The 27,730-nt window shown below is 41.5% G+C and overlaps 2 protein-coding genes across 6 annotated transcripts in view; one reads left to right on the top strand and one right to left on the bottom strand.

The window, feature by feature from the left end:
* LOC142380376 (fucolectin-like) overlaps positions 1 to 27,730 on the bottom strand; it is a 173,546-nt gene that overhangs the window by 8,244 nt on the left and 137,572 nt on the right. The window lies entirely within an intron of this gene.
* smarcc1a (SWI/SNF related BAF chromatin remodeling complex subunit C1a) lies at positions 1,275 to 25,774 on the top strand. Of its 5 annotated transcripts, none has more exons than XM_075466182.1 (28): positions 1,275 to 1,509; positions 3,576 to 3,695; positions 3,793 to 3,878; positions 4,354 to 4,435; positions 4,556 to 4,648; positions 4,764 to 4,833; positions 5,063 to 5,132; positions 5,361 to 5,436; positions 6,202 to 6,327; positions 7,153 to 7,247; positions 8,059 to 8,189; positions 9,542 to 9,601; positions 9,718 to 9,755; positions 10,169 to 10,290; positions 10,563 to 10,634; positions 10,769 to 10,882; positions 11,109 to 11,262; positions 11,822 to 11,932; positions 12,042 to 12,104; positions 12,357 to 12,615; positions 13,030 to 13,191; positions 14,263 to 14,318; positions 15,830 to 15,983; positions 16,358 to 16,536; positions 16,749 to 16,883; positions 20,241 to 20,550; positions 20,810 to 20,935; positions 22,599 to 25,774. In XM_075466182.1, exons 1-28 carry the CDS (start codon positions 1,324 to 1,326, stop codon positions 22,688 to 22,690), a joined length of 3,342 nt encoding a protein of 1,113 aa, XP_075322297.1. In that variant the 5' UTR covers positions 1,275 to 1,323; the 3' UTR covers positions 22,691 to 25,774. The 5 variants fall into 5 exon arrangements, with proteins under 5 accessions (XP_075322297.1, XP_075322295.1, XP_075322294.1 ...); XM_075466180.1 differs by having other exon boundaries at positions 7,129 to 7,247; positions 12,045 to 12,104; XM_075466179.1 differs by having other exon boundaries at positions 7,129 to 7,247.

The following is a 27,730-nucleotide window of genomic DNA, read 5'->3' as shown; positions in this document are numbered from 1 at the left end:
ATGTTGTCTGGTACGGCCTCCAGTTCATTCAGCCAGTTGTGAGGTTTTTCTGCTCTCTAGTGGTAAAAAATGTATTTGTGGAGCTTTTATGTTCCACAGTCCTGTCTTTGTCTGTGAAAGTCACAAAACAATAAATTAAACATCTCGAGTCGTCAATGCAGAATATTGTTGTCGTACACCTCCACCTCACCGAGGCATAGATACTGGATTTTTCCAGGAATGGCAATGTTGATGTATCGGCCATCCATCCCGTTCCAATCTATAGCATCGTAAGCGATGCCTCCAGAATTCACTGATGACTGGGAAGCTTTTCCATAAACTGACAGGTTCTCTTCTGCAAAACAACATATTTGAGATCTGATATGTAGATCTCTCAAACGCTAGCTGTAGAAAATTTTTTATGTCTTGTCACATTGTTACCCATTCCATTATATGCAAGAAACAATGCCAAAAGATTGAATGTTTTCAGAAAGATCAGCTGGTAAGTGTCTCTACACTTCAAGTTAGATGCATTATTTCTGGTAAAAAGCACTTTGTAAAGAGGCGTTCTGTTTCTGGTGTAACTGAGCTTGTCATTGTCAGGAAGAAGTAAGGTGAAGAAAATAAGGTGTGAAACCAAAGGAGCAGAGAAAAATGATAAATAGGAAGGAATAAAATTAAATGCATAGTAAAATAGAATTATAATGTGCAGATAGGCATATAATGTAATAATATGAAAATATGGATATATATATACAAGTAGTCTGTTTCTGCTGCATTTTTAAAAAAACAATTGGACTGAATGGACAGAATTACTTTAATTTATTAGCAGGAGTAAGGATAACCAGACACTTCAACAATCTATCTGCACTTGCTGCAATACTCCTGCACATCAAAATACTGACTAAAATGAAGGTTTTGTGCCTTTGTATGTTAAACATGGCATAAATCGTGAAGATTTTATTTCACAAAAAGAACATTTGTTAACAAACCTTGATTAAAAAGTTGAAAATGTAAAGTGTTTACCAATATTAACAGTTTAAAAAAAAAACACAAGACCAGTTAAAGTAAAAGTACTTTGTAGTATAAATGAACTATTCAAATAATAGTAAATATACGTAAAACGCGCACTTCCAGGGGTTTAGTAACTGTCCTAATTCAAAAGTAAACGATGGAACAGAAAAATCCCAAAGGAAAAAATCAGATGTCTACATTTAGGCTCGCTATGCTAAGTCTCGCGAGAGTTGAAATGTGTCAACACGTCTGCGGCTGCGCAATATCATTCGAAAACTTGCACGCTGGGGGACGCCGTGGAGAAAGACAACGCAGCGAGCTAAACACACAATGGCGACGGCAGCGACAACGGCGGGCGGAACGGGCTCAGGGGGACCAGCCACCGGCCCAGTCGGTGGTGGTTCTGCGGTAGGACGAAAGAAAGATGGAGGTCCTTCTACGAAATTCTGGGAAAGTTCTGAGACAATATCCCAGTTGGAGACTGTGCGACTGTGGATCGGAAAGCACTACAAGAAGGTGAGCTAGGTCCCCATTGATTTGTACGAAGGCCCGCGTCTCGCTAGCACAATGGAGCGTTGGTATTTCAGTTAGTGTTAGCCCCACAGTGCTAACTAGAGCCCAGGTTTTACAAGTTTATTCACAGTCACTTTTTAAGTAAGGGGTGTGCAGTAGGATACACTTGTATAAAACATACTACAATTTCGGCAAACTCCTAAATTTACTGCACGAAAGCGGTTTATCAATCAGCTAGCCCATGAATAGCTCGCTAACTACTTAGCAATTATCGCTAGTAACGCCACACAGGGGGGAGATGTTTATAAACGAGCTGCAGATGGATAGTGCAGCCGCTGTAATAATAAAGAATCACACCTACATTTTTCTTACTTTAAAAGATTAAGTAAAACTCTAATCCGTATCGTAGCAGGCCCCAAAAGCGGACGGAAAAGTCACGGGACACCCTGCAGAACTCATTCTGCCTTTCATCCTTTCTCAGATGATGTATAGTCTGAAACCAATCATCAGATACGCATTTGTGTGTGATTTTTAGGCGCATTTAGATGTTGTGTAGCGTATAGAGCAGTCCGCTGTGTTTTGTCAACAGACAGGCATGGCAAACAGCGCAGGCTCCAACTTGACTCGCCTTCCGAGTCACCCCAACAAAGACTGTTCCTCTCATGCTCATGAATCTAACCCACTAACAGCCCTGGATTGCTTGCATTTAAGAAAATAGGTAAAAGTTTGAATTAAGTAACGCTCGTGACGGACTGTGGATTCTGTTATGAGGTTCGTGTATCTATTCATGCAGAAACTTAACATAGAAACTTGTTTGTACATATAAACTGCCTTTTCTGTTCTTTATTATGCTCTTTATGATGAAAGTGTTAATGGCTTTATTTGGAAATTGTCCAAGGCTAGGACAATGATAAATAATTCAAGACCTGATAAATTCTTTACTATTTTGTTTGTGTATTTTTTGTTTTGTTTGTTTGTTCTTGCCTTGTCCATCAACACTCAATCTGTTGAATCTAATATGAACAGAAGAAAAATCGCCCTGCTGTAGCATCCTTGGGCAAAAGCCAAAAATTTTGTTAACTTGCAATTTACCCTGACTCCATAACCTGTCCTTGGGTATAAGTGAATTGATGATCACTATGAATAAGTCATTCATCTAGATTTGAATAATCCAAGTGCTGCACAAAATATGAGTCTTTAAAGCGATAGTTCGCCTCTTTTGACATGAAGCTGTATGACATCCCATACTCGCAATATCGTGCATGAACATTTTCTTACACCCTACTGCGTCCTGTGAGCCGAGTTCCACCTTTGTTTTGGTGTTGACAAAAGTAGTCCGGCCAGTTGGCTGGGGGCACAAAAATAAAGCGTTTTGCTTCTCAAAACAATATGCGCTCAAAAGAGTAATACATTTGCATCACAAAATCGTTCTCCAGGAAAAAGTCAGACCTCGCAATCGCTTGGCGCTATTTTCTCTCCCTTCGTATCTCTGCGCGCTGCCGACAGCCGCGCCTGTTACGGTGTTTGCTGCTCGGTCTGCACGGTGTACACGGCACGCAGTGATAAGAAGGGAGAGAAAATAGCGCTAAGCGATTGTGAGGTCTGACTTTTTCCTGAAAAACGATTTTGTGATGCAAATGTATTACTTTTTTGAACGCATATTGTTTTTAGAAACAAAACGCTTTATTTTTTAAACCCCAGCCAACTAGCTACTTTCGTCAACACCAAAACGAGGCTGGAACTCGGCTCACAGGACGCAGCAGGGGGTAAGTCAATGTTCATAAACGATGTTGCTAGTATGAGATGTCGTACAGCCGACAGCCGCGCCTGTTTCATGGTGTTGACTGCTCGGTCTGCACCATGTACCTTTGCTGTCAAGTGTTTTCTGTAAACTGTAAGATCATTTGAAAATGTAAGAATTGTTTGTGGTTGGTGACAGCAGAATCATAGTGCTGTGTGTTTTTTTTGTTTGTTTGTTTGTTTGTTTGATCAACCGTAGCTTCCTGTTTGGTTTGTATTGGCTTCTCTGATCAGTGCTAATGACTGCTTTTATCTCTGACTGGTCCCAGTATGTCCAGAATGACTCCCCCTCCAGTAAATCCTTGGCAGGCCTGGTGGTCCAGCTGCTGCAGTTCCAGGAGGATGCGTTTGGACGCAGGGTCAACAATCCTGCTCTTACCAAGCTGCCTGTAAGCACAAACTCATCACTCTTAGAAAAACCTAAAACCAACCTCACTTCTGTACCCGGAATGAAAACAAAACCTTTTCTATTTTTGCTCGTTTTAGGCAAAGTGTTTCCTGGATTTCAAGGCGGGAGGTGCTCTCTGTCACATCTTGGGGTCGGTTTACAAGTTTAAAAGCGAGCAGGGGTGGTGAGTTGATTTCTGGTTCACTCAGCAGATTAAAGGAATGTTTACCAGAACTTTGCTCCTAGCATAGCACTGGAATCTGAAGGCTTCCTGTAATAAAGTGGCACCTCTTACTGATGAGTTTCCTCTCATTGAAATAGTCCCTGAAGACGGCTATATTGTGCTTTTTTTAAATTCTTTATTTTGTTCTTAAGAGATACTTGTGATGGTTTTGTACTTTTAGCTGATAATTGTTGGGGAAAATTGACCCTTAAAGTCCAGTTTGCAACCACTGATAGTGACTGTTATAATAATGTTAGACCAGAACCTGGTGGTTCTTTTTCTATCCCAGAACAATTATCTGGTCGAGTGTAATTTGCTATCCGTCATAGAATTCACAGCATTTATCACTGAATAAATACAAACAATAACTTGGATTTTTACTTGTTTTAACCACACTTGCTGGTATTTTTTTGTGCTCTTTCTATTTCACTCTTAGGCGAAGATTTGACCTACAGAATCCTTCCCGGATGGACAGGAATGTGGAAATGTTCTTAAATGTAGAGAAGAACTTGGTTCAGGTAGGAGCTGATCCTTCTTGTGCATGAAGACCAAACAATACCCCTAAAAATTTGTTTTAAAAAGTCTTTGTGCCGGCAAGAGTGTTCGTGATTCTGACCGTAAAGTTTGTGTGATGGCAGAATAACTGTTTGACTCGACCCATCGTCTTCCTCTCGTCGGACATTGAGCAGAAACAAACCAGTAAGCTTAAAGACATCATCAAAAGGCACCAGGTAAGGTTTCTTTAAACTAGGAAATGAAATGGTTGTGTCGGTCATGAGACTGTTTAATGTTAAGCGCTGCTCTATCTATAGTTGTAAAGTCAGTTTTACTGTGTGTCCTGTCCAGGGCTCCATCACTGAGGACAAGTCAAAGGCTACCCACCACATTTACCCCTCTCTGTCCCAGCAAGAAGAAGGTTGGTTGGAAATGTTTGTGACTTATAAATTCACATAAATGTTCTGGGTTTTTTCTATCTTTAAAATCCCATTTCTTGTATTTCGGTAGTGATGAAAATAGTTTGAATGTTTAGAAACATTCCTGTTAACAAAAAGCATGATATGGCAAACAAAATATATGACTAAGTAATTGTTCTAGTGATTATAGAGCATGTGGGCTGAACATGTCAGCATTGTGTGTGTTTTCAGAGGAGTGGCTGCGTCCGGTCATAAGGAAAGACAAGCAGGTGCTTGTTCATTGGGGCCTCTACCCAGACAGGTGAGCAGAAAGGAGCTTAGAAAGGCTCACAAAACATGCTCCTCTCCACACTGGAGGAGTTGTAGTTAGAGTAATTGCATCACTCTTTTTAAAAAGAAAAAATTTTTACAATCTTTTATTCTACAGTTTAATTGAAGTCAGAAAATCTTTGAGGAGTGTTTTGATACTTGTTTGTCTTGGACATAATATCCTCTCATGGTTCTTTTTTTTTTTTTTTTTTTTTTTCAGCTACGACACCTGGGTATCGACCAGTGAGGTGGAAGGAGATGTGGAAGACCCTCCCAGCTCTGACAGACCCTGGAAGGTAAAGTTATCTTAACATTAAGTGATATATGTTAATGAAACTGTAGTTAACGCTTAACATGAAACAGAAACAAAGATTAAAAGCAAAACACGCCGGCACTGCTCAGAAATGAAGCCCTTACAATTTTGCAATGGAAAATTCACAATTAAGAGCATCTTGATGTGTGTATATTGGCTCCAAAGATACATTTACAGTTAACCAGTGATAAAAAAACAGTTTCTAAAAGTTTCTTTTTCTTCACATGATCACAGGCACTTTGTAATGCAGCAGGTGCAACACGTGTTCAGCCCATAAACTAAACTGAATGGTGCATCAGGATCTGAGTGGTTTTTATGTAACCTACATGACACAGTTGTTTACTTTCCATGTCCACAAGTGTAGAAATGTTTCTCTCTTCAGTCCAACGTCTCGCATTTTTCACCCTTTTATTGTTTTGTATGGGGACTATTTCATGTTTGCTACCGTGTGATGTTTGCATGCACACTGTCGCTGTGCGTCTGTGACCTGGTCGTTGATGCTTGCATCTTAATCTAGTAAAATACTTTTGATGTGTACTTGTGAGTCTCTTCCATTTTAAATGAAAGAGAACCAAGGCTGCAGTTTAATGACTATGTTTTAGTTTGACGATTTACCAGCGATAAACATGGCAAAACAGGTGCCAACCTGGATGGGTTAAAAGCGGAGGACAAATTTCTTGTGTATGCATGGTATGCATGACCAATAAATTGGATCTTAATCTCTTGGCTCCATCCTTCTGCCAATCAGGTTCACGCCAAGTGGGTTTTAGACACGGATGCCTTTAATGAGTGGATGAATGAGGAGGACTACGAGGTGGATGAGAACAAGAAGCCAGTCAGCTTCCGACAGAAGATCTTCCCCAAGGAGGAAGAGGTAGGAAACCTTAAAACTTCAGTGTTGTTCCGAACAACAACTTTCCCATTTGTGTCCAACTTGATAATAAAAAGTTTTAAGATTTTTTTTATTTGTCAAAGAATTAAATCTAAAACTGGTCAAACACCGGTTCTTCATTGTGCACTGAATGAATACTTTCTTTTGGCCTGAGATGCTTGTGTATGAGAGAATGTTTTTGCTGCAAGTTTGTGTGTTTTTGCTTTTTGGATTGTGCTTTGTTGTCTTCCTTTGTCCACATCTGGCTTCAGTCTATTGCTCATCCTTTTCAAACCTTTTGCTCACACTCTTGTCTCCTGATGAATTTCAGGGTTCCTGTCCATCTCGATATAGTGCGTTTTATAAAAAGTTAACAGATGTGCAGATTAGATTGGTAACTTGCCACACAGATTACTGATATCGTGGGCCAAAGTGTCGCATTATTATTGCTTTTGCATTGTTAATCGAACTGAAAAGAGGTTTTTTTTTATGTGAAGTTAAAATGACTAAATTACTAAAGAAAGTTGGTGAACAGCCACAAACATACCTCCAGACAAGCTGTGGCATATGTCATCACATTAAACCAGAGATGAAGGTCTGTATTAAAGAAGCCATTTCAGAGAGGACAGTGAACCCTGGTTGTCTCCTCCACCACCCACCAAGACATCCTCCCCCCCTCCCTGCCGTCGTTATCCCACCGCTTCCCTTCCTTGTGTGTGCAACCGTTCCATCCTCTCATTCTGCGGCTCTTTCTCTCATCCTCCATCCCTCGCTCCCTGCGCTGCACGGGGTTTGTCTGATCAGTCTTCCCGTACACCTGATCGCAAGGAGCGCAAGGCCAACTCTGCCGGCAAGAAGAGGAGACGCTCCCCCTCACCACCCAGCACTCCTGCCGAGTCCCGCAAGAAGGGAGGAAAGAAGGGGTAAGAGCGCCAGTCTGCTTAAAGGGATAGTTTGCCTCTTTTGAGATGAAGCTGTACGACATCTCATACTAGCAACATCGTTTATGAACATTGACTTACCCCCTGCTGCATCCTGTGAGCCGAGTTCCAGCCTCGTTTTGGTGTTAACGAAAGTAGCTAGTTGGCTGGGGTTTAAAAAATAAAGCGTTTTGTTTCTAAAAACAATATGCGTTCAAAAGAGTAATACATTTGCATCACAAAATCGTTTTTCAGGAAAAAGTCAGACCTCACCATCGCTTAGCGCTATTTTCTCTCCCTTCGTATCACTGCGTGCCGTGTACACCGTGCAGACGGAGCAGTCCCCTGCTTTCGAGCAGCAAACACCGTAACCGCCAAGCGATTGTGAGGTCTGACTTTTTCCTGAAAAACGATTTTGTGATGCAAATGTATTACTCTTTTGAACGCATATTGTTTTTAGAAACAAAACGCTTTATTTTTTAAACCCCAGCCAACTAGCCGGACTACTTTCGTCAACACCAAATCGAGGCCGGAACTCGGCTCACAGGACGCAGCAGGGGGTAAGTCAATGTTCATAAATGATATTGCTAATATGGGATGTCATACAGCTTCATGTCAAAGAGGCGAACTATCCCTTTAAGATCTAATCTTCAACTTCATTAAGTGTGGCATTGAGACCCAAATACATTGGCTCTTGTTTAATATCAAAATCTCGAAAAAGAATGAAACGATGGTTTGGTTTAATTGTTTTTTTTAGTTTTGAGTATTTTATAGTTTTTTTTTTTTAAATCGCCCTGTAATTTGCTTGTCCCAGGCACCCGGGGCCTCACTGGAAGCGACGGAGCCACAGGGGAGAGGAGGAGGACACGGAGGAGGATGTGTCAAAGGACCTGGATGACTCTTCAGCTGGTGCCAGCATGGAAGAGGGCAGCATGTCCAAGAATGGTACGTACCGCAGGACGGGATCAAACAGGATGCTCGCCCATGAGAAAACCAAAATATTCTGTTAAACCATAAGGCTGAGTGATATGAACCAAAAAATTAAGGGCTTAAGGGTGATATTCAGTCTAAGTACTGTTATTTTATACAAATTAGGCTGAATGTTCTGTTTTAACTCAGTGCCACACGTATGATGGCACAAGCACTTTAAGCTAATTATCATAGAAAACTATTTCAAGTCGAATCAAATTAAAACCCTTATAGGTTTTCCTCACAACTTCCCTTCACGAGTCGACACATTCAAATTTTGATAGCTTAAGTTTGGTAAGAGGCACTGTGGTTGGTGCATGCACGTGCATATCACTCCACCCGTGCTGCAGACCCACATCACAGTCTCCCACCATCTTTCCATAGCCCAACGATGTCTGCCAATGAGATCGAAGCAAATGGTTTGGAAAAAGATAATAGTGGGACATTTTTTTTGACTGGACCCAAAACTGAAAGATATTTACAATTGTTTGCTGTTTTTGTCACTAAAGTGCATCAGTAAATACAAAAAAAACCTAATATAATATACAATGTAATGTACGTTTAGGAGAGTATCCCAAACTAAAACATCACTTCTCAGACTGCATAAATAGATGATTAATCCATAACCAATTGAGATATGATCACGTTGTAACCTGTGAGTGGAGGACAAGTGTGCATGTCTTTGGTTCTGATTGCAGCCTGTGCAACCTTTTTTTTCCCCTTTTTTCTCTTCTAAAATGTATCTTGCTGATTCTTGATATGCTCTGTGATGGTTGACACAGCCTCACACATATAATTTCGAAATCATCATTATGTGAGCATCTATTTGTAGCCAGCTGTATTTTAGGGAAAATATTAAGAAGTTTTTGTTATATTATGTGATAAGGACTCTTTATTTGGGTTTACATACTTGCCCGTCAATATTTTTCCCCCTCTATGTGTTTTTATTTATGGCTTCCTGTGTGAGTATTGTACACTGTAACGATGACAAACAGATCCACTCAGCATCGGAAAAAAAGTCAGAAAGAAGCAAAATGTCTGTGAATTTCTTCATTTCCCTGATCTGTATGATTTTACGCTTTCCTTTGAAACCAAACACACAATCCTGCTTAAAAATGCTCTTTTTAGAACAAGTCCCATTTGTGATGCCCCACTTTTCTCCACAATAAAAATCTCCTCCTTCTCCAGTGCACACACACAACTTCGCTCTATTTTAATGTTCAGTTTTTCAGACCGCGTTTCAGCCCTCGGCTCAAAGATGCTGTCTTTAAATAGTTTTTCTGCCATTCAGTGTTTTGCTTGGTCCGTCTTTCTCTCTCTTTGCACAGCCAATTCAAAGAAAGACAGTGAGAATACTCCGATCAAAGGAGGGAATGTGGCAGATTTGGGTTTGTATCTTTAACTTGATTTGTATGCTTAGTTTTGTAATAATAATCTGAGTGGGATGATTGATTTACAGATGTATTTGCAACTAAGAACTTTTTTTTTCTTTTTTTTTCCCCAGATGACATGGAGGATGGCTCTGTGGTGTCTGGTGGAAAGGTAAGAAAACACAGCCTCTGTAAGTGGAGGTATAAAGGAGGCAGATTCCAACAAAACATTGCAGATTTATGGATTTTATTTACAAAAATTCCAGGACTCGGAGTGTGCCAAAGTGGAAGGAACCTCTTCCTATGAATTTAGTTTTCAGTTATCGTTTATGAACCTCAAACTCGAAAGAAAACCACATACTGTGCAGTCTAACTGGAAAACACTTCTTCTGCTTCTTTTGTGCTAAATTAGCCCACCCTAAAATAATTATTTACTATATTACGTTTTTCTTTAATTAGTTGATTGGAGAGTCTGATGGATTAGGCCAGCTTTCTTGCATGAAAGTTTGGCAGTTGGACCTTTTTAAATATCTTGCTCATCACTTGGTGTGTCACATCTGTCTTTCTTTCTTTGTCTGTGTGCAGGACGAGGAGGAACAAAGCAAAGGAGAAATCAACCGACTGATGGACGCCAGTGAGGACAACGTGACCGAACAGACGCACCACATCATCATCCCCAGCTACGCCGCGTGGTTTGACTATAACTGGTATGTTCCGCTGAAGCTTTTCTCTTGTGCTGTGGTGAAAAGTGGCACTTGGATTGAGATAATAAGAGACTTTGTAAATGAAAAAGGCTGTTAGTGGGGAAACTATGGTTTGAGTTTGTCACCAGTTGTATTTTTGTCGGACTTGATGACAGATTCATCATTTACTGTTCTCGCAATAAAAAACAGCAGTTAAAAACAGTAAACACAGTAAAACGGCAGCAGACGCAGTTAATTTTTCAGGCTCATTACTTTTTTTTGTCCTCTCTTATTAGCATTCATGAGATTGAGAGAAGAGCCCTGCCTGAGTTCTTCAATGGAAAGAACAAGTCCAAAACTCCAGAAATGTGAGCTTCTATACACACATCCACCCACCACCCAGTTAAAAGTGTCATTTTTGTGTGCTGTGTTGCCCCAGACTCGCACTCGTACGCTTCCTGTCATGCTGATGTGTTTGTGATTCTTTTCAACTCCTAAACAGATACCTGGCTTACCGTAACTTCATGATTGACACATATCGGCTAAATCCTCAGGAGTACCTCACCTCCACCTCCTGCCGCAGGAACCTGACCGGGGACGTCTGCGCCATCATGAGGTGGGCTAAACCTTTAAGTTGCCTGGCTCCCATATCAGTTATATACCGAACAGTAAATTAAAAGTACTGATCCCTGAACTAGAAAGCCATTTGTCTCGGAAAAATAAACTAAGAAAGTGATTTTAAGACGTGCGTAATGCTAAAGAAAAAACAACAAAGAAATTATGGATAAAGTCTGGAAAATCTGAAAAGAAATGTTATTTGTCCTTGTTGTGGTTGTCTTCAGGGTTCATGCGTTCCTGGAGCAGTGGGGTTTGGTGAACTACCAGGTGGATTCTGAGAGTCGCCCGTTGCCCATGGGCCCTCCACCCACGCCCCACTTCACTGTGCTGGCCGACACACCCTCTGGCCTCATGCCTCTCAACCACAGACCACCACAGGTAGGGACAACTGGGTTAGGGAGGAAGACTTTAAGAGGAAATGCAAAGGGCAGGGTTGGTGTCATAAGGAACATGATAGAATACTGATAGTCGATAAGTGAGTTTGAAGATATATGGGATGCTTCAATAGAGAAGGGTCTTTATGAAGAAGAAACTTTTAAATTCTTTTTTTAAATAGCCAGTTGTAAGAATTGTAAGAACACTACGACTTCCTGCATTGTAGCCCAGAGTGACATCCTTAAATTGATTGTTTTCTTGGGTCAGTAGCCCAGCCATGAAGAGATTCAGCTCATTAAGAAAAGAGAAATAACCTCAACTTTTACCTGAGAATATATGTAACTTAACTTGATTACTGAAGAAGTCGCAGAATAGACTTGGTTCCCCCCTAACCCAAAAATGCACCATGTCTTCTGCCTGGATTCTATGTAGCACCATAGTTGCCTTTGCCATTTGCATGACCAGCTTAATTTGAAATGTATTAAACCCCCAATAAAAAGGTATTTTAAAGGCTCCTCAGCAGCTGTCTGAGATGAACGTGTGCCGTGTCTGATCCCTGCAGATTCCTCCTCAGCAGCAAATGGCCAACTTTGTAGATAAAAGTAAAGACAAACCCATCGACCTGCAGAACTTCGGCCTCCGCCCCGACCTGTACAACAAGAAAAACACTAAGGTGAGCACACAACGTGTTCAACATCCTGAAGATAACTTCTCCTAAAATGGTACTCTTTAGTGCTAATACATTGTGTAACTGTGAGTGATTGTATGGCTTTGGTTCCCAGCAGGGTAAACCGGTCGCCACCACCAGGGATTGGACCGAGCAGGAGACTCTGCTGCTGCTGGAGGTGAGTCTCATCAGACCGATGCTCCTCTAACCCCATGCCCATCTTTTCTTGCTCTTTAAGTCTCTTTCTCACATACTGTTGAATAAAAATCTCCTTCAAAGGGAATCATTTCTTAAATCCTTCATGCGTCCCATAATTTCCAAGTCTTGTACACCTGACAGCTCTGTAATCTCTACCTATGCCCGCTGCCTTTTCATTTGCTTCTAAAACATATCCATACGACTAAGACTTGTATCTTCACTCGCCTCGAAGGCCCTGGAGATGTTCAAAGACGACTGGAACAAAGTGTCGGAGCACGTCGGTTCACGCACCCAAGATGAGTGTATTCTGCACTTCCTGCGGCTGCCCATTGAAGATCCCTACCTGGAGAGCACTGAAGCATCCCTGGGTCCTTTGGCCTACCAGCCCATACCGTTCAGCCAGTCTGGGAACCCCGTCATGAGCACAGTAGCCTTCTTGGCCTCTGTGGTGGACCCCCGAGTGGCGTCCGCCGCTGCCAAGGCAGCCTTAGGTGAGAACTAGAAGGAGAAAGTGAAAGAATTCAGATTTGATGAGGTGTTTTAATTTAATAGAGACTAACTTTTTTGTAATACATTTATTTATTTGCATTGGATACTGTGCTTTAGTTTAATAGAAATCACACTTAAGGTGTTTTAAATTCAAAAGGTATGTTTTTCTAATTTACAACGAAGATTTTAACCCTCATAAAAACCTAGCAGGGCTTTTATAGGACTAATAGATTAAGACAATGAGAGGAAAAAAAGGAAAAACCTACATACCATCATGGTTGAGGGGATGGTGATAACTTTCTTATTCATAAAATTTGGGTTGGATCAACATGGTCTGCACAGCATGAAGTGATTAATAAGTCTAGTTGATGCCAGTTATGACCTGAAAGTTAAAAGTATTCCCTCTGCGTTTGCAGAGGAGTTCTCCCGTGTGCGTGAGGAGGTGCCGGCTGAGTTGGTCGAGGCCCACGTGAAGAAGGTGCAGGAGGCAGCGAGGAGCACGGGAAAAGTGGACCCCAGCTTCGGCCTGGAGAGCAGTGGCATCGCTGGAACTGCCCCAGAGGAGCCCGAAAAGACTGGTGAGTAACGTCAGAATAGCTTTCCCTGAAGCATAATGAAAAACGTGTATAATCGGTAAAAGGGTGCAGCACCTAAACTAGGTCAGGACAGGAAAGGGAGGTAAAAACAATGCCTGCGATCCATCTTAGATATGAGATTAAAAAGCTGGGAACACTTGATGACCCTGAGATGTTCAGTTATATATGCCCCACTCAAAGCCACTTGAGGGCAGCAGATTAATGTCTTCTCAAGAGTAAGCTGTCGGCTGGGAGAGGCCCCTGGGCTGCAGATTTCCCATTGTGTGTGAGAATATGTTGAAGCTTAGGCAGGAATAGATAATACCATGATTTTCCTCAAACGATTTTCTACTCCAGACTATCAGCAGAGATGATCTCTCTCTCTCTCTTGTAGCATTTGAAGGAGATGTGTATGAGTTTATAGCAGCAGGCACTGAGCAAGGCAGAGATATTGGTGTATGTTTCTACTGCCGTGGTAACCAACGGATTAAAACAACAGTGGCAGATGGGGCAGAGGAGTGGGTGGCCAGGGAACAGAAAACTGGGTCATCACTCCATGTGCTTGTGGCTTTCTCTTGATTTTACTTTGTGCTTTCTGGAAAACAGTCTTTTATTCTTCACACTGCGTGCACACTCTCTCCCTGGCAAAATGTGTTATGCCCCAATTAATGTCCTCTTGAACCGCTGTAATGATCAATAAGCTTAAAAGTGTTCCATGCCTCACTTAGCCGGAAACACTCGTCTGACACCCAATCAATATCCAGGCCCTTAACCTACACTTGAGTGTACCAATGACGTGATGGGACTCGGCTGTATTCATCCGGTCACGTGTGTGCAGATGTTCTCACACAACTTTAACTACCCTCAGTCACTCTTACATCGTTTTTATTGGTGATTATGTTTCACTTCAAACACGATGCTGTGCCTCCATTGCTCTGTTTTACGTTTGTCACTTGCATTGAAGTTTCTGCTGTATGTTCTGGCTGCTGCACAGTAATCATTCACTATACCGACCGGTTTCTTTTTCTGTGTGTGGGTGATGCTGGATGTTTTCTTTCACACTGTCACTTGCAGAAACCACAGAACCGGAAAAGATGGACACTGACACAGACTCCCAGCAGGCTGATAAGGTGAGACCACCTCTTAAATTCTTTAAAGACTTGGCTTTAATCTGCGAAAAAATGGTTCAAGATACAGATTTGCTGTTTAATCCTTGAGCTGAGTGGGATTTTTATTCTGAAAATGAATCCCTTTAAAAGATCACACATTATAACTATGTTACATTACTGACAAGAAAACGGATAATATTAGCTTAAATCAAAGCATTAAATAGGGACGGGCAACATAATGATTTATTGATACTTGTATAAATACCAATACTGTTTATTGATCTGGATACTTGCTGGCACTACTCATGCAGAGTAGTCATGTCCATGACTGCAGAGGACAAAATGTTAACGCTCATTAGCCAAATGTAATCGGTGGCCGCTGCCAGCTTGATCATCAATGGTAGATAATTAGAATGAATTTACTTTAAATAAATGCTGATAGTGATACCAGTCATTCTGTATCATTAGTACAGATTATTACCAATTCAATATTGTTTTTAAGTACCTGTCCGTTAGTATTGTCACTAAGATCTGTTCTACATTTGTCATTGGATTCGGCACGCTGCTCAAGCAGCTGCTGGGAACAGACAGTTTTACTGTATTACATTATTAAACGCTACAGCAAGCTACCTGACAGTTAGGGCACTAGGTAGAGCTTTCATCCTCATATCGTGATTTTAAAAACTAAAAAGATAATTCCAGGCGTTCTTAAACACAATATCTTTTCCTTCATTTGCCTTTGCAGTTATTTGTGGAATCTCACAGAGAGGCAGTCTGTGCTTTTATTCACTCAACATCAAAGTGTTAAAACCGATTGGTTTTAGTACATAATAATGCTGTTTTCCCGTTTTCCAAAAGACACGTGTGTTCTTCTTTAGAAAAGGTGTTCAAATCATATGTGATCCTACAAAGACGGTCGGAAAATTGAACAGATGTTAAACACAATGATATGAATTCTTCTAAGTGACTTTAATGCTCTCTTTTGTTTAGAATAAGCATCACATTACAGTTCACTTTTTCTTTCTTTCATGTGGTGTCTGAAATTTATCTTTCCACTCATTTACTGGTTTGAAAAAGCCCACCAGGTGAATGTAATGGCCTTTTCTAATGTTCAAGTTGTGTCTGCTGGGAAGCTCTGTGTCCGTCTTGCTCGTTTTCGTCCATTAATGAGTCTCAGTCACTTTGTCTAAATCACCCTAATTTTGGACAAAGTGGATGGAGCTGAGATTGGACCCATTATTCCACATGCCCTGAACACGACAATAATTACCAGTTAGGCAGGCTTATTTAATTTTCCTGCTGTGGTTGTTTGTCGTTGTTCTTTTACAGTGTGTTCAGATCTCTTTCCAAGTGACTCATCCATTTGTTAATGATACGTATCGGTTACATTATAAAGCGGTTGCATGATAAACGTCATAATACAGTTTTGTAGACCTGGTCTCTTAAGTCATACTTGCGATGCAGACATCGTCCTAATTCTCATCTGGTTTCGGCCTCTTATCGCTGGTCGTGTCTGTGTCCTCGTCTCTCAGGCTGAGTTGAAGGATGAGGCAGAGAAACCGAATGAGTCTGCAGAGAAGAGCGACAAGACGGAGGCAACAGAAAAGGTGAAGAAGGAAGGAACGGAGCCATCGGAGCGTGAAGAGGAGAATGAAGATGGAGCGGAGGCAAAGGAATCTCCGTCAGGTAACACAAAGGATCAGTGGAAAAAGTCTGTCTATTGAACAGGAAACAAAACACTTAAATCAAAATCTACTCTTAGCTAACACTAATTAACCCTGAGAAGAACACTAATATCTAATCAATTACCAGTGGTTTTCATCAGTTTGCTTGACATTTTATATTTTTATATATATATATATATATATATATATATATATACACACATACAGCTGAGGAGGTATTTTTAGTTAAATTTTTAATCTTTAGTTCTGTTCCTACTTTTTGGTATACCTACAAAAAAACCTGTACAAAACGGTCTGAAGCACCATTTTATTTGTTAATGCTAAGAGTTGGAAAATACTTGTATATCTTTTGAATTTCTTTCTTTGTCACTTTAGACAAGGACAAGGAGGATGCTATGGAGACGTCACCCTCAGAGCAGGAGAAGGAAAAGGAAGAGAAGGCTGCTACAGAGGAGGGAGAGGACAAGAGGAAGAAGCTGGAACATGACATTGGAGAGGGGAACATCGCCACCGCGGCTGCTGCTGCTCTGGCATCTGCTGCCACCAAGGCCAAAGTGAGTCCACTGCACACAGCTTCTCTTATTCTGCCACAACTAATCTTCTGGCTTTCCTCTGTGTACCCCACACCTGCATGAATGGATGTGGAATATATAATAAAATGCATGAAATCTATCAAATATAGGAACGTTTGAGGGGAAAAAAGCTAATGTAACTTGCTAGTTTAGTTAGTTTTGATGCTTACTGCTTACTTTGTCTTTCTTTTCAGCACTTGGCGGCAGTTGAGGAGAGGAAGATCAAGTCTCTGGTTGCTCTACTGGTGGAGACCCAGATGAAGAAGCTGGAGATCAAGCTGAGGCACTTCGAGGAGCTTGAGACCATCATGGACCGAGAGAAGGAAGCTGTAAGTCGGAGAAATGCTTTCGTGTTTGAGTTGAAAAGTCAGATTACATGTGAATGCATTTGACCAATGAGGTTTAATAATTCATACTCACATTCTCTAATGTGATTTGTTAAGAAAAATTAATAAGAAAAATGTTGAAGTCATACCAACTTCCTTAAGTATAAATGTAGCTATATAAAAGACACCTTGACTTGGTCCCCGTTTGACAGCAGGAGTGCACAGATTACTCACTTGGTGACCAGAAATGGCTGATTTTCATCTTGACTGGTGACATGCAGAGCAGGCACAGATAAATCCTTTTTTCAGGTCATTAAATGCATCGTATACACCGACAGTCAGCAACACACACGCGCACAAGCATGTCTCAAGTGTGCAACTGTGAGTGTGTGCACAGTTGACCTTCAGAAGAGACACATAATCTTTCACCTGACTGCTCTGGAACTGGCAGCAACAACGAGATTGATTTTTGGCCGACTGCATGAAAGCTGGTAGCTCGCTGAAAATAATAAGCTAGCTCAATCAACAAAGAAAGTTGTGCTTTTCTGAAAGTTTGATCAGCCTGTAGGGCGCAGGGTGAAGCCATCCCTTCATATATGTCATACTTTACAGGCGTGTTTTGCTGGGATGATGATGCAGCTAAAAGTTTTATTTTCTGTGTAAACATGTTGCTACTGGCAGTGGTAAAGTGCTAAATCACATTTTTTTACTGGGTGTACATTTTTTATACATTATTTTGTACATTATTTATAGGCTGCGTTTTTAATAGGAAAGTCAATCACAATCAACCTAAACGGGACTCAGCAGGTCAGACTTTTTAAAACGGTGCTTCTCTGATGTAGCGTTTCTTTATCAGAAAAGGAAATCTGCGCTTTGAGCTGTATGGTTTTAACATGAGGGGGATTAAATTCAGCAAGTGATTAAACACGATTATCAGTCCTATTTTTGCATGTTTTCACATCGGGTCAGAACAATTAAGCAGTTAGAATTACTGCTGAAAATGACATTAGTAGTCAGTTGATTTAGCCATGTAATTTCATCTTTTTAAACTGCTGAATGCTGTTTGTTAACTGAATAGTGTTACAGATTGACGTTTTAAAAACTTCCTTTGTCCGGTTAGACAGCCATGTTCAGAGAGCTTTTACCCAAACGACAGACAAAGGCTTAATTTGAGCTATTACTAAATGAGAGTTGATTAAAGGCATCAGTCAGAGTTGAATGAAATCATAAGCCTGCTTTTGAAAAGAGACCCAACACAAGCTGATTTGGTAAAGTTCCCCTGAGATGCAGTTAATCCAAGCAGAAGAAGACTCTTGTCACTGATTCTTTATTTTCTACAAGTAGAGGACTGAACCAGTTGGATTAAGCTACAAAATGTGTTGTTTTGTCGGACTTGGGCTCGTTTTCGACACATGTGCTCTTCACATCAGGTCTGTGGTTGAAATGATAGGGAAACATTCAGATGCACGCAGCCTTACTCATGTTGGAAACTCATGTTACTCTAATGTTATGCTTTAAAACGGCTCAGGAAACGCTGTCACAGAGCATAGTGTCGATTATATGCGTGTCTGCCATTAGCCACATATTAAAGCCCTTCTGCCATCTGCTTATTGCTTTTTTAAAATCTACTTTGAAATAAGAAACAACCCCTCATTGCAGCCTATGTTGCCTAATGGCAACAAAAAGCTATTTCTAACCCACAAACACCATATTTACGGCATAAATTTAAAGCATTTGTGTTAGATCTGTGTAATTTAACAGAGGGCTAAAGTAAAATACACTTTCTGAAATTCTTCAGAAGAGAACCATTGTCATATCGTCCAACTTATGTGGTCGCCGTATTGATAGTTGCCAGTAAATATTTAGTTCCTTAGCAGATGTTTCCCACTCAACAAGTTGCTGCACACGTTGTCCAAGTCTTCCTCAGAAACTGAAGCACAAACACAGCATGGAGTCTTTATAAGGAAGCTGAGTATCCAGTAGAATATTTTCCAGAGCAGAATAGTTGTTAAGTGATGCAGTTTAAACTGTTGCCTGCCTGGACAGGCTAAATTAATGACTCGGCTCTTGTATGCGCGTCCTGCCTGGGACAATCCCCGGAGACGCCAGTGAGAGCGTAAAACTGTGTTTTCGTGTTGGCGGCGGCGGGATCGTGGCCCAGTTTCACAGCTGCAGACTCTGCATGAAAAGGACTGATTAAAGAAGCTTTCTGAAGACTGGAGAGAAACCAAGCCAGTGCTGCCGCAGCCATAAGCTTTTAAACACTGAGGTTGGAAAGAGCCACACAGTACAGCAAATAAAGACAAGACAGTTTGACACTGAGACTAAGGCTTCATGGGCCTGTTTGTGCTCCGTCTCCTCTGCAGACATGGAAACAACAAGTGAAATGAACAGACTTGATCCCCTCACATCCTTAGGGATGTGATGGAGCTCTGCAACAAGCATAAATTCAGATTTCACAAAAACTTTTAAGGGTCCATTCACCCTGAATTACCTAAAAGTATTACTTTTTGGCTTTAGTTGAATCCTTCTTTGAACATATTTTTGGTTTTCTTTGCACGTTTTCAGAGAGCACAGTAACTTTTTTCCTTTAAAAAAAGAGCCCCATAACACCTCATCCTGACTGAACGCGAGCGATTGATAAAAAGTGATCAGAATGCGTACTTTTCAATCAGCCTGTCATGACAGGCCACGAGCAATGTCCCTCCATCCAGCGACCACGCCGTCCCCTTATAAAATCACCCGCGCTGTCTCTATTGGGACGACATTTCACGGCGGCGTCCCGTTCTTATTGGTTGAAATGAACACGCTGCTTCCTGTTGACAAGCTAGTTAGCAACAGGTCAGCAGCACTCAGGGAATAATGGACGAGGAGACGCTGATCTTTTCCGTGGAACAGCACCCAATGGTTTATGACCCCAAACATCCGTACCACAAAGATCTGAACCGAAGGGAGCCAGAGAACTCTGTGTTTCAAGTTAGTACTTGCTGAACCAATAGAATCACGCCCGACAAAATCGCCACGCTGCATATCAGGACAGCCTCGCGAAATTTCATAGTCGTATCGCGTTAGTTTCCCTCGCTTGCTCGCTTTCAGTCAGGATGAGGTGTAACATTACTGACGCTTCTTTTTACACAGAGATTTGAGTGCTCCTCTTCCTCCTACGTAGCCGTAGTTTTTATGAGTTTGCCACCTGCGTTAAAAGAGGCTACATCAGATCGTGGCCGATTGAATCTGTGTGCTCAAGTTGCTCAGATAGAAACTGCTTTTAAGGCCAGGCAGTTATTCCTGAAGTTGGTTTTAACAGGTTTTCTTAATTCAGTCTCCTTTTTCTGTGTTTGGATGGGTCTCTCTGTGCAGTTGGAGCTCCAGAGGCAGCAGCTCCTCACTGAGCGACAGGCGTTCCACATGGAGCAGCTGAAATACGCTGAGATGAAGGCGAGGCAGCAGATGGAGCAGCAAGCTGCAGCGGCTGCCGCCGCCGCCGCTCAGGCCCAAGGACAAGCCCCCGGATCAGGACCTCCACCAGGGATGCACCCAGGGGGACCACCACCACACCATGGAGGACCCCCACCCCACCATGGGGGGGCCCCACCAGGTGCTGCAATGCACCCTGGTTACCCCCCCATGGGCCACCACCCCTTGGTTCCTCACCACCCAGGACAGACAGGTTGGACATTAGAAAAGAGCCTTGAGTACAGCGAGTTATAGTAAGCATTAACCAAATCATTTCACTTTAGATTCTGTAACACAAAGAGGAAAGCTGTTAAAGAGAAGCAGAGATGGCAACACAGAAAGGATTTAATGTCACCTGAAGGTTTCTTTGCTTTGTCGACCTTTTTGTTAAAACTCTATTTAAGAAAACCTCTTCAGTGCATGCTGCTCCTCCTCTCCACCATCTGATATCGCCATAACTGTCCATACTGCAGGACCAATGGGACCCAATCAGCCGATACCAGGGCGTATGCTATCCGGCCCACCTTCCGCTGGCCCCCCTCCTGGGGGCATGTCTCCCATGATGCCCCCACGCCACCCTGGAGCCCCAAACGGCATGTGTGAGTACAAACCGCCACGGCCTCATTGTGTTTGTGTAAAATTGGTTTACATCAGATTATTAAGCAAACTCAACAGGTTTTATTTCTGCTTTTGTTTACATATTTTACTAACCAAAACCAGAACACACTAAACTGTGGACATCCAGTGTTTACACCACAAACAACCTGAAAAAAAAGTTTCTGGGAATACAAACACGACTCTTACCAAAACTCACAGCTGGTATTTACTGTGAATGTCAGCCTCAGCTACACATTTGGATCAGAGCAGCTCATTAGCATCGGTTTACACACCAAGCCTGGATTTGCATTGATTTCTCCTCGTTAAACCAGTCAGCAGCGGAAAAACAGCAGCATAATTATGCATCTTCGACAGCTCTGTTTGTGTATTTATATACTGACAGAATGTGGTTACACGTTTCTGTTTCAGGTATTCAGAGAGTAAATTCATAAGATTGTATAAAGCATTATAGATGCAGTAAATCTTGATGGTTGGATCTTCATCATCAGGTTGACCCATTGCACACACTGCTGACCTATCAGGAAACTACTCGATCAATATTGGGAAGGATAACAGCTGCCTAAGGCATGCCAGTAGAACGATTCTGTCTCTGAGCTGAGAAGCTGTGTGTCGGGTAGAAATCTAAGGTCTCACCATTTAAGATTTCCATTCGAGTGAAGCAGCAGATGAACAGCCTGGCATACGTACTGCATACAGGTCTGCAGTACGTATTCGAGATGCCGTTCGGCAGCATGACGACACACAATATTAACCACAGAGGGTGTTTACACATCCTTATGCATCTCCAACTCTTACAATATATGGGTTCAGTTCAAATTCAGGAGAACAAACGTGTTCACACTCAACATTGATACTTTAGCTGGTTCCGTAAAGTCTGTGAAGGCCCAACAAAAAATTGGGGAATAATGGTTTACTGCTTCTTTCTTTGTCTCAGCAGTGAAAAGAATTATTTTCTTATTTTGGTTCACCATCTATCCTTCAAGACTTTAAAAGCAGTTTTTTTTTTTTAGGGTTTTAAGCTAAACTAAAGCTGCTTTGGGACTTTACACTACAGTAATCATACTTCATGACTTTTTTTTATTGCTTTTGATGTTTGTTACGTGATTAGTTCAACCCAACTGCTGTTTGCAGTATTATTTCAGACATCGGAGACTAAAAGGCAGAAAATGTAGGTAATATTATAACGTTTTGGAGTAGAACTTGTTTTCCTTGTTTATCATGTAACAACCCTCGTGATTAACCCAGCCGCTCTTCAGATGGATCACATTTCAGAACCTCAGAGGGGCCTTTTCCACAAAAGTGCTCTCTGTGCCGAAGAACTGGTGCTAGGGTAGCATGAAGTTTTTGATGGTTCAGAGCAAAGAACCATTTACATCTGGAACAGGAGGTTGGGTGTTTAAGACCAACCAGACCAATTGGATGCTTTGACGGGGTTTGTTGTGGTCTTCCTCAGAGCTTAGAGCACACAGAGGGAGGTTCAAACTTATATTGGAGGAGAAGTGGCATTGATGTGGCGCTCTGAGTGTTTCTAAAGTTGAACTGACTGCAGCACCAGCTCAGCGGCTGCTGGGGTTAAAATTGGGAACCGACCTTTTTACCCTGTAAAGTTTCTTGGATCTAAATCTACCGTCTTCATCTCTCCAGATCCAGGCCCCCCACCTGCACAGCCTGAGGCGGTTCCTGCCGTTCCAGTGGGTCCTCCAGCACCTCCAAGTGCACGAGTGGCTGACAACTAAGACCCACACACAAGAACACACAAAAGCACACACTCGCAAAAAGCTAACTCTGTCTCTGAACATCAGCCCCCTTTTTTTTGATGACCTTTGCTACTGGCTCCATTTTTCTCCCTCGACATTCAAAACGTCATCGCAGGACACACGCTCACACTCAGGGTTCATCTGCAAAGGCAACCCGATTTTACAAACACACAGGCAGATTTCCTCTCAGGGCACAGCAGCGAGGTTGGTCTAGTAATAAACACTGTTTCCTGCTCTGTTGGGCCAAAGGGAGGCTGTAGAGAACGACCCTGTGCACAGACCACCAAACCAGGAGTCAGAAAAAGATAGAAAATATTCTGTCTCACCTTCTTTTTCTTTCCAGTGCTGTTTGAAGAGACACTGTAACATTTCCCACCTCTCAAAAAACACACACTTGTTTGGTCCCTCTTTCCACAAGACGAACACCAGGGGGAGATAGTGAGGTGAGAGGGCCGGTCTGACATCCAGGGGTGTGTGTGCTGAGCAGCCCGAGCTGTAACACACAAATCAAATCAGATTGTTCAGACAGTAACACAAACAAAACACGGAGGACCCAGCCTGCCCACACTCTTGTCGAGTATCTACCTCTCGATCCTCTTTAAATGATACACTGTAGTTCTGTGTGTCTGTGAATGTGTGTGCGTGTTGGACAGAGGGATGTTTGATGCCAGTCTGTGCCTTTCTGAAATATTGTGAATTCCTTTTCAACCTGTACAGCGGTTGGATTACTGAAATAACTACGTATTCTCCATGTGTCCTGTAGCAACAACATAAAGCCCCAAGGCTGGAGGTAGTTTTAAGTTTTTTAAGTAACAAATGTGCAGCCTGTAAAATAGGTTTCCAGTTTTATCCCTTTCATGTGGAAGGGAATATTTTTCACAAAGTTATGCCAAGAATTTTTCTAAATGCATCCGGTTTTACTGCGACTGGATACATTTCAAAGGTCAAAGTTCAGTATTCCCCTTTTCTTTTTCTTTTGTATACAAATTCAAATGAAAGCGTAAAACTTTCGGGCCTCTTTACTGAGAATTTAAACCTTTAAAACGGCCCAAACTGGGTTTGTTTCAGCAGAAGTTGCTCAGACTCGAGTTAAAAAGCTCGTTTGTGATATTGACGACTTTCAGCTGCAGTTGATCATAACCTGGATCTCTGAGACTGAATGTGGGACTGGATCAAAATGAAGTAAATTCACGCGGTTACAGTGAGGCTCGCTCGTGTTTTGCTAGAGTTTGAACAACAGTGGAGCTCTGCGGCACAGTTCAACACCAAAAACATATCAAACGTTACAGATCTTATTGGCATGAGAGACCATTTGAGGATCCACAGACGGCTAACATTCCTCTTTCTGTCACACCACCCACAGCACTGTAACACACACACAGAAATGTAAGCTAATCTGAGGCGAACACTGGAGGCAACGTGCACACACAGACTTGGCCAAACCCTGCCACAAAGCACTGAACTTCATACACATTAACTCCTGCTGACCTTTACACAGAGGGAGATGCTGCGATACAGCACGGCCGAAACATCAGAGCGTTACGATGCTCCTCCTCAGCTCGGTGGGCTTCTAGCTGTTTTTAGACTCCGATACTGTAGCGGTTAAACCACACCCTGTTCCTCTGCTCAGACTTCTCACGACTACTGCTGCCTACCTCGCTAACCCTTCCTCCTCCTCCTCCATGTTCCTTGCTTTTCAGCCACAGTTTAGTCGTCAAATCCTGTGTCCTGTGATGTTGCAGCTAATTGAAATACACAAGGGGTCCCACTACTGAAGCTTTATTGGGGAAAAAAACCCTGATTTCACCTCAAATGCCCACATTTATAAATTCTCATATATAATTCTCTTTGTCTTCTAATAAATTATCTTCAGGTTTGGGCTGTTGATTGGACAAAACAAGTTATGTTAGATGTTCATCTATCGGGGGGGGGAAGTTATGTACAGATAAATAAAAACGATCCTTAGTTGTGACATTTATATTTCCTCATCCATTAATTTATTGAGTAGATTGTTGGAAAATACTTGATAAATGCAGCAAAACGGCATATTTTTTTTACGTGATTTCTTTGGTTATTTTGAGTGAAAGTTTGTTCTTGACCCGTGTAAAAGCTGTTTGCTGAGCAGCCAAATAAACCTCCCTTAACATAACTTCCATTTAAAAAACAACATTACTGTCAAAATGGGGCTTTTTTTAATTTTATTTTCAGGTCTCGTTGTCATTGTTGACTCAAAATTTTAGAGTGAAACTGCTCATACTTGATCGTTATTATATCGGTTGCCTCGGCAACGGGGAGACCTCGTCATCCACAAAACTGAAGACTCGATGTTCACCTCTTTACTCCAGCTTCATCTTATGTTTGTAAAATTCTCAGATAATTAATACTTTAAACCAGTATGAAACGCAATTTATATTTATAAATGTATGTTTTACATGTTGGTTGGCTTCAAATAGAGGGAATCTGTTCTCAGAAGTTACCCATAAAACTAATAGGTCATTTTAATATGAACTCTTAGCTCGAAACGCCCCTCCTCCTCCCTTTGCTAGCACTGTTAGACTATCTGCTACCTCTTCCTTGATCATCTGCTAGCTACCTCTTCTAGAAATCTTCCTCTTGCTATCTGCTACCTCTTTACGCACCCTTTGCTACCTCTACTACGCGTTTCCTTTCTTTTTTATCACCTCTTTATTTCTTCCCTTGTGCTGCCCACACGACTGCCGCGTCACTCGCTGCTGCCCTCTTCTCCCAATCTGCAGGACGAAGAAAACACACAAACACACATTTGGTCCTTCACTCGCGCTCTCGTTCTCCGTGCCCTCCTTTCCTACGTAACATCTTACCAGGCTTCAGCTCTTATTTCACTTAAATAAGACAGGATTCCCCCCTTACATATATTATCTTTATTGGATACTTTTTTGTGTTGATGGTAATGTATTTTTAAGGAGAAGTTTTGTGTAGATGGAAATTTTTTTGTTCTTTGTAGCATTTGTTTTCTTTCTTTTTTGTATGGGGTCTGTTGGTATTTGGACCTAGACACTGTCAAATAAACTGTGTTTTCTACGATGTTGTCTGATAGTAATTTTTTTCTGTTATTTTCCATCTCTTCAAACGAGCCTAAAGTCTTACAGCTCACAGTAAAACTCAACATCCGCTAGCTTGAATGAAGTCCTCTCATGTATGTCCCTTCCTTTTTAAATAGTCAAATTAACCTAAAAGTTAATGTTGAAAGTTAATTCAACATTTCCCTTTCCTGTGAACCATCCGTGTATGTTGCCACCTCTTTCAAAAAACATCTTTAAACCAGAGTTGAGGAATATGTCTGACTGAAATGAGGCTTTAATGTGTTTAATATTAAATGTTAATTGACATTTTTCTTTTTCATTGTTCCAGCAATGGGTGAAATGACGGGGGCGTAAAAAGAATTATTGGGTGCCGACTCCACTCGGCACCGCTTTAAATCTTTATTTGATCTGCAGCTTAACTTTCATTGAAACTTGATTGGAAACCATTCATTTCTTTTCATTGCTGGTGAAAGCTGTGGTAACTCACACTCACCCGTTCAGATGCACAAAAGGTTTGTGAATGTGCAGCTTTTTATAGTTTGCTGTGACCTTAAAGAAAGAAACTCTTCTATAATCTTGGGTTGTATTATACTCTAAATGAAGTAGGTAAATGTGATAAACACCTATGGGCATTATTGAAGTGTAAAAAGTCCTTATTCTATAGACCCAGATTAAATCCTGCATAAGCTCAGTGTGAATGGATCATTCTTTAGTGTTAAAGTGTAGACGGCAGTGTTTATAGTATTGGGCCCCTTCTGTCATAATGATGTAAAATTTAATAATGTTACAGGGCTGGGGTGCGTTTAAAGTTCAGTAACATTACCTCTTATATTTAAAACCAATGTTTTTGTAAAGGCCTTTCTATTGATTTAACTAGTGTTCAACCAGCTGCTAACACTCAACCAGCACAGTGAAAAGTAAGATTAATCAAATTTTAACGTCACACCAAGAAGACCTTTTTAGGACGACTCCTGAAATTATCTTCTAATCACATTAAAACAGTTGCTCATGGCTATCATTAAACAATATCGTTGCTAGTAAGCTGCCCCGGAAACTTCAAACAAGTGAATTTAGGGTGAGCTCCAGGATGAGAAACTGGATTATCTGTCTCTTTCTTTTGTTTCAGGATTAAGGACGTTACTGCAAAACATCTGCACATAATGTGCTCACATTGTATAAGTTATTGTTTACAGTTACATCATAGGCTTATCCAGCTATTGTGGAAGAGAAATCCGACTGCATTTATACCTCTTGGATCTTCTGTGCTGCTTCTCTGAATAATAACGGTTAACCGTGTCACCATTTCTGTTAGCAATAGAAACTGGTGGCATATTTCATGTTCATGTATGGAAACAAGAATTACTTAATGAACACAGATGCACGATAAAACTCGTTAACTAAGGGAATGAGACGCAGGAAACGCTTTCATTTTCTCATAAATATTAGTGTTATAAATGATTAATAATTGTTATTAGTAAAGAAGTCTATAAAGGTAAAAATGAAATGCATCGTAAAAAGTTAAGAGCACGTTTATTGGCAATGGAAAAAGCTTTTAGATGTTGGATCACGCTTCATGTGTGCGCGTCCAGTTTAATAGAAAAACTTCCAACGCACGGGTATCTGCCACAAAATGTGCATGAATGTCGCTGCTGTGGTTGTTGTGCTGCGTTAGCTCTTTGCCAGTAGTGTTTTTATGTAAACATAAAGTAGAAATGATTAAAAAGACGTCAGTCCTGTTGGCATTTAAAACCTAATCCCAGCCAGCCGTCGCTGTAATCTGGTGAGAGGGGGGATTTCGCCGTCCAGCAGACTGACCGTGAGTATATTGTTGAGAGGAATGAGGCGCCAGAGGGGGATTACACCCCCAGAGGCGTTGGAGAGAGGGGGTGGGAAATTTGAAGCCAGATGATTAGGGCAAGGATGCGTCTCATGCATCCCAATGCTCTTCTGTAGCAAA

Source organism: Odontesthes bonariensis, chromosome 5, assembly GCF_027942865.1.
Source record: "Odontesthes bonariensis isolate fOdoBon6 chromosome 5, fOdoBon6.hap1, whole genome shotgun sequence".
Taxonomy (NCBI): Eukaryota; Metazoa; Chordata; class Actinopteri; order Atheriniformes; family Atherinopsidae; genus Odontesthes; species Odontesthes bonariensis.
Note: the sequence above shows the minus strand (reverse complement) of the source record. Positions and strands in the feature narration are given on the sequence as shown.

Coding starts and splice junctions, on each gene's coding strand:
- smarcc1a (XM_075466179.1), top strand. CDS start 1,324: ATGGCGACGGCAGCGACAACGGCGGGCGGAACGGGCTCAGGGGGACCA. Junction 1,510..3,575: donor TCGGAAAGCACTACAAGAAG/GTGAGCTAGGTC, acceptor GACTGGTCCCAG/TATGTCCAGAATGACTCCCC. Junction 10,883..11,108: donor GACGTCTGCGCCATCATGAG/GTGGGCTAAACC, acceptor GGTTGTCTTCAG/GGTTCATGCGTTCCTGGAGC.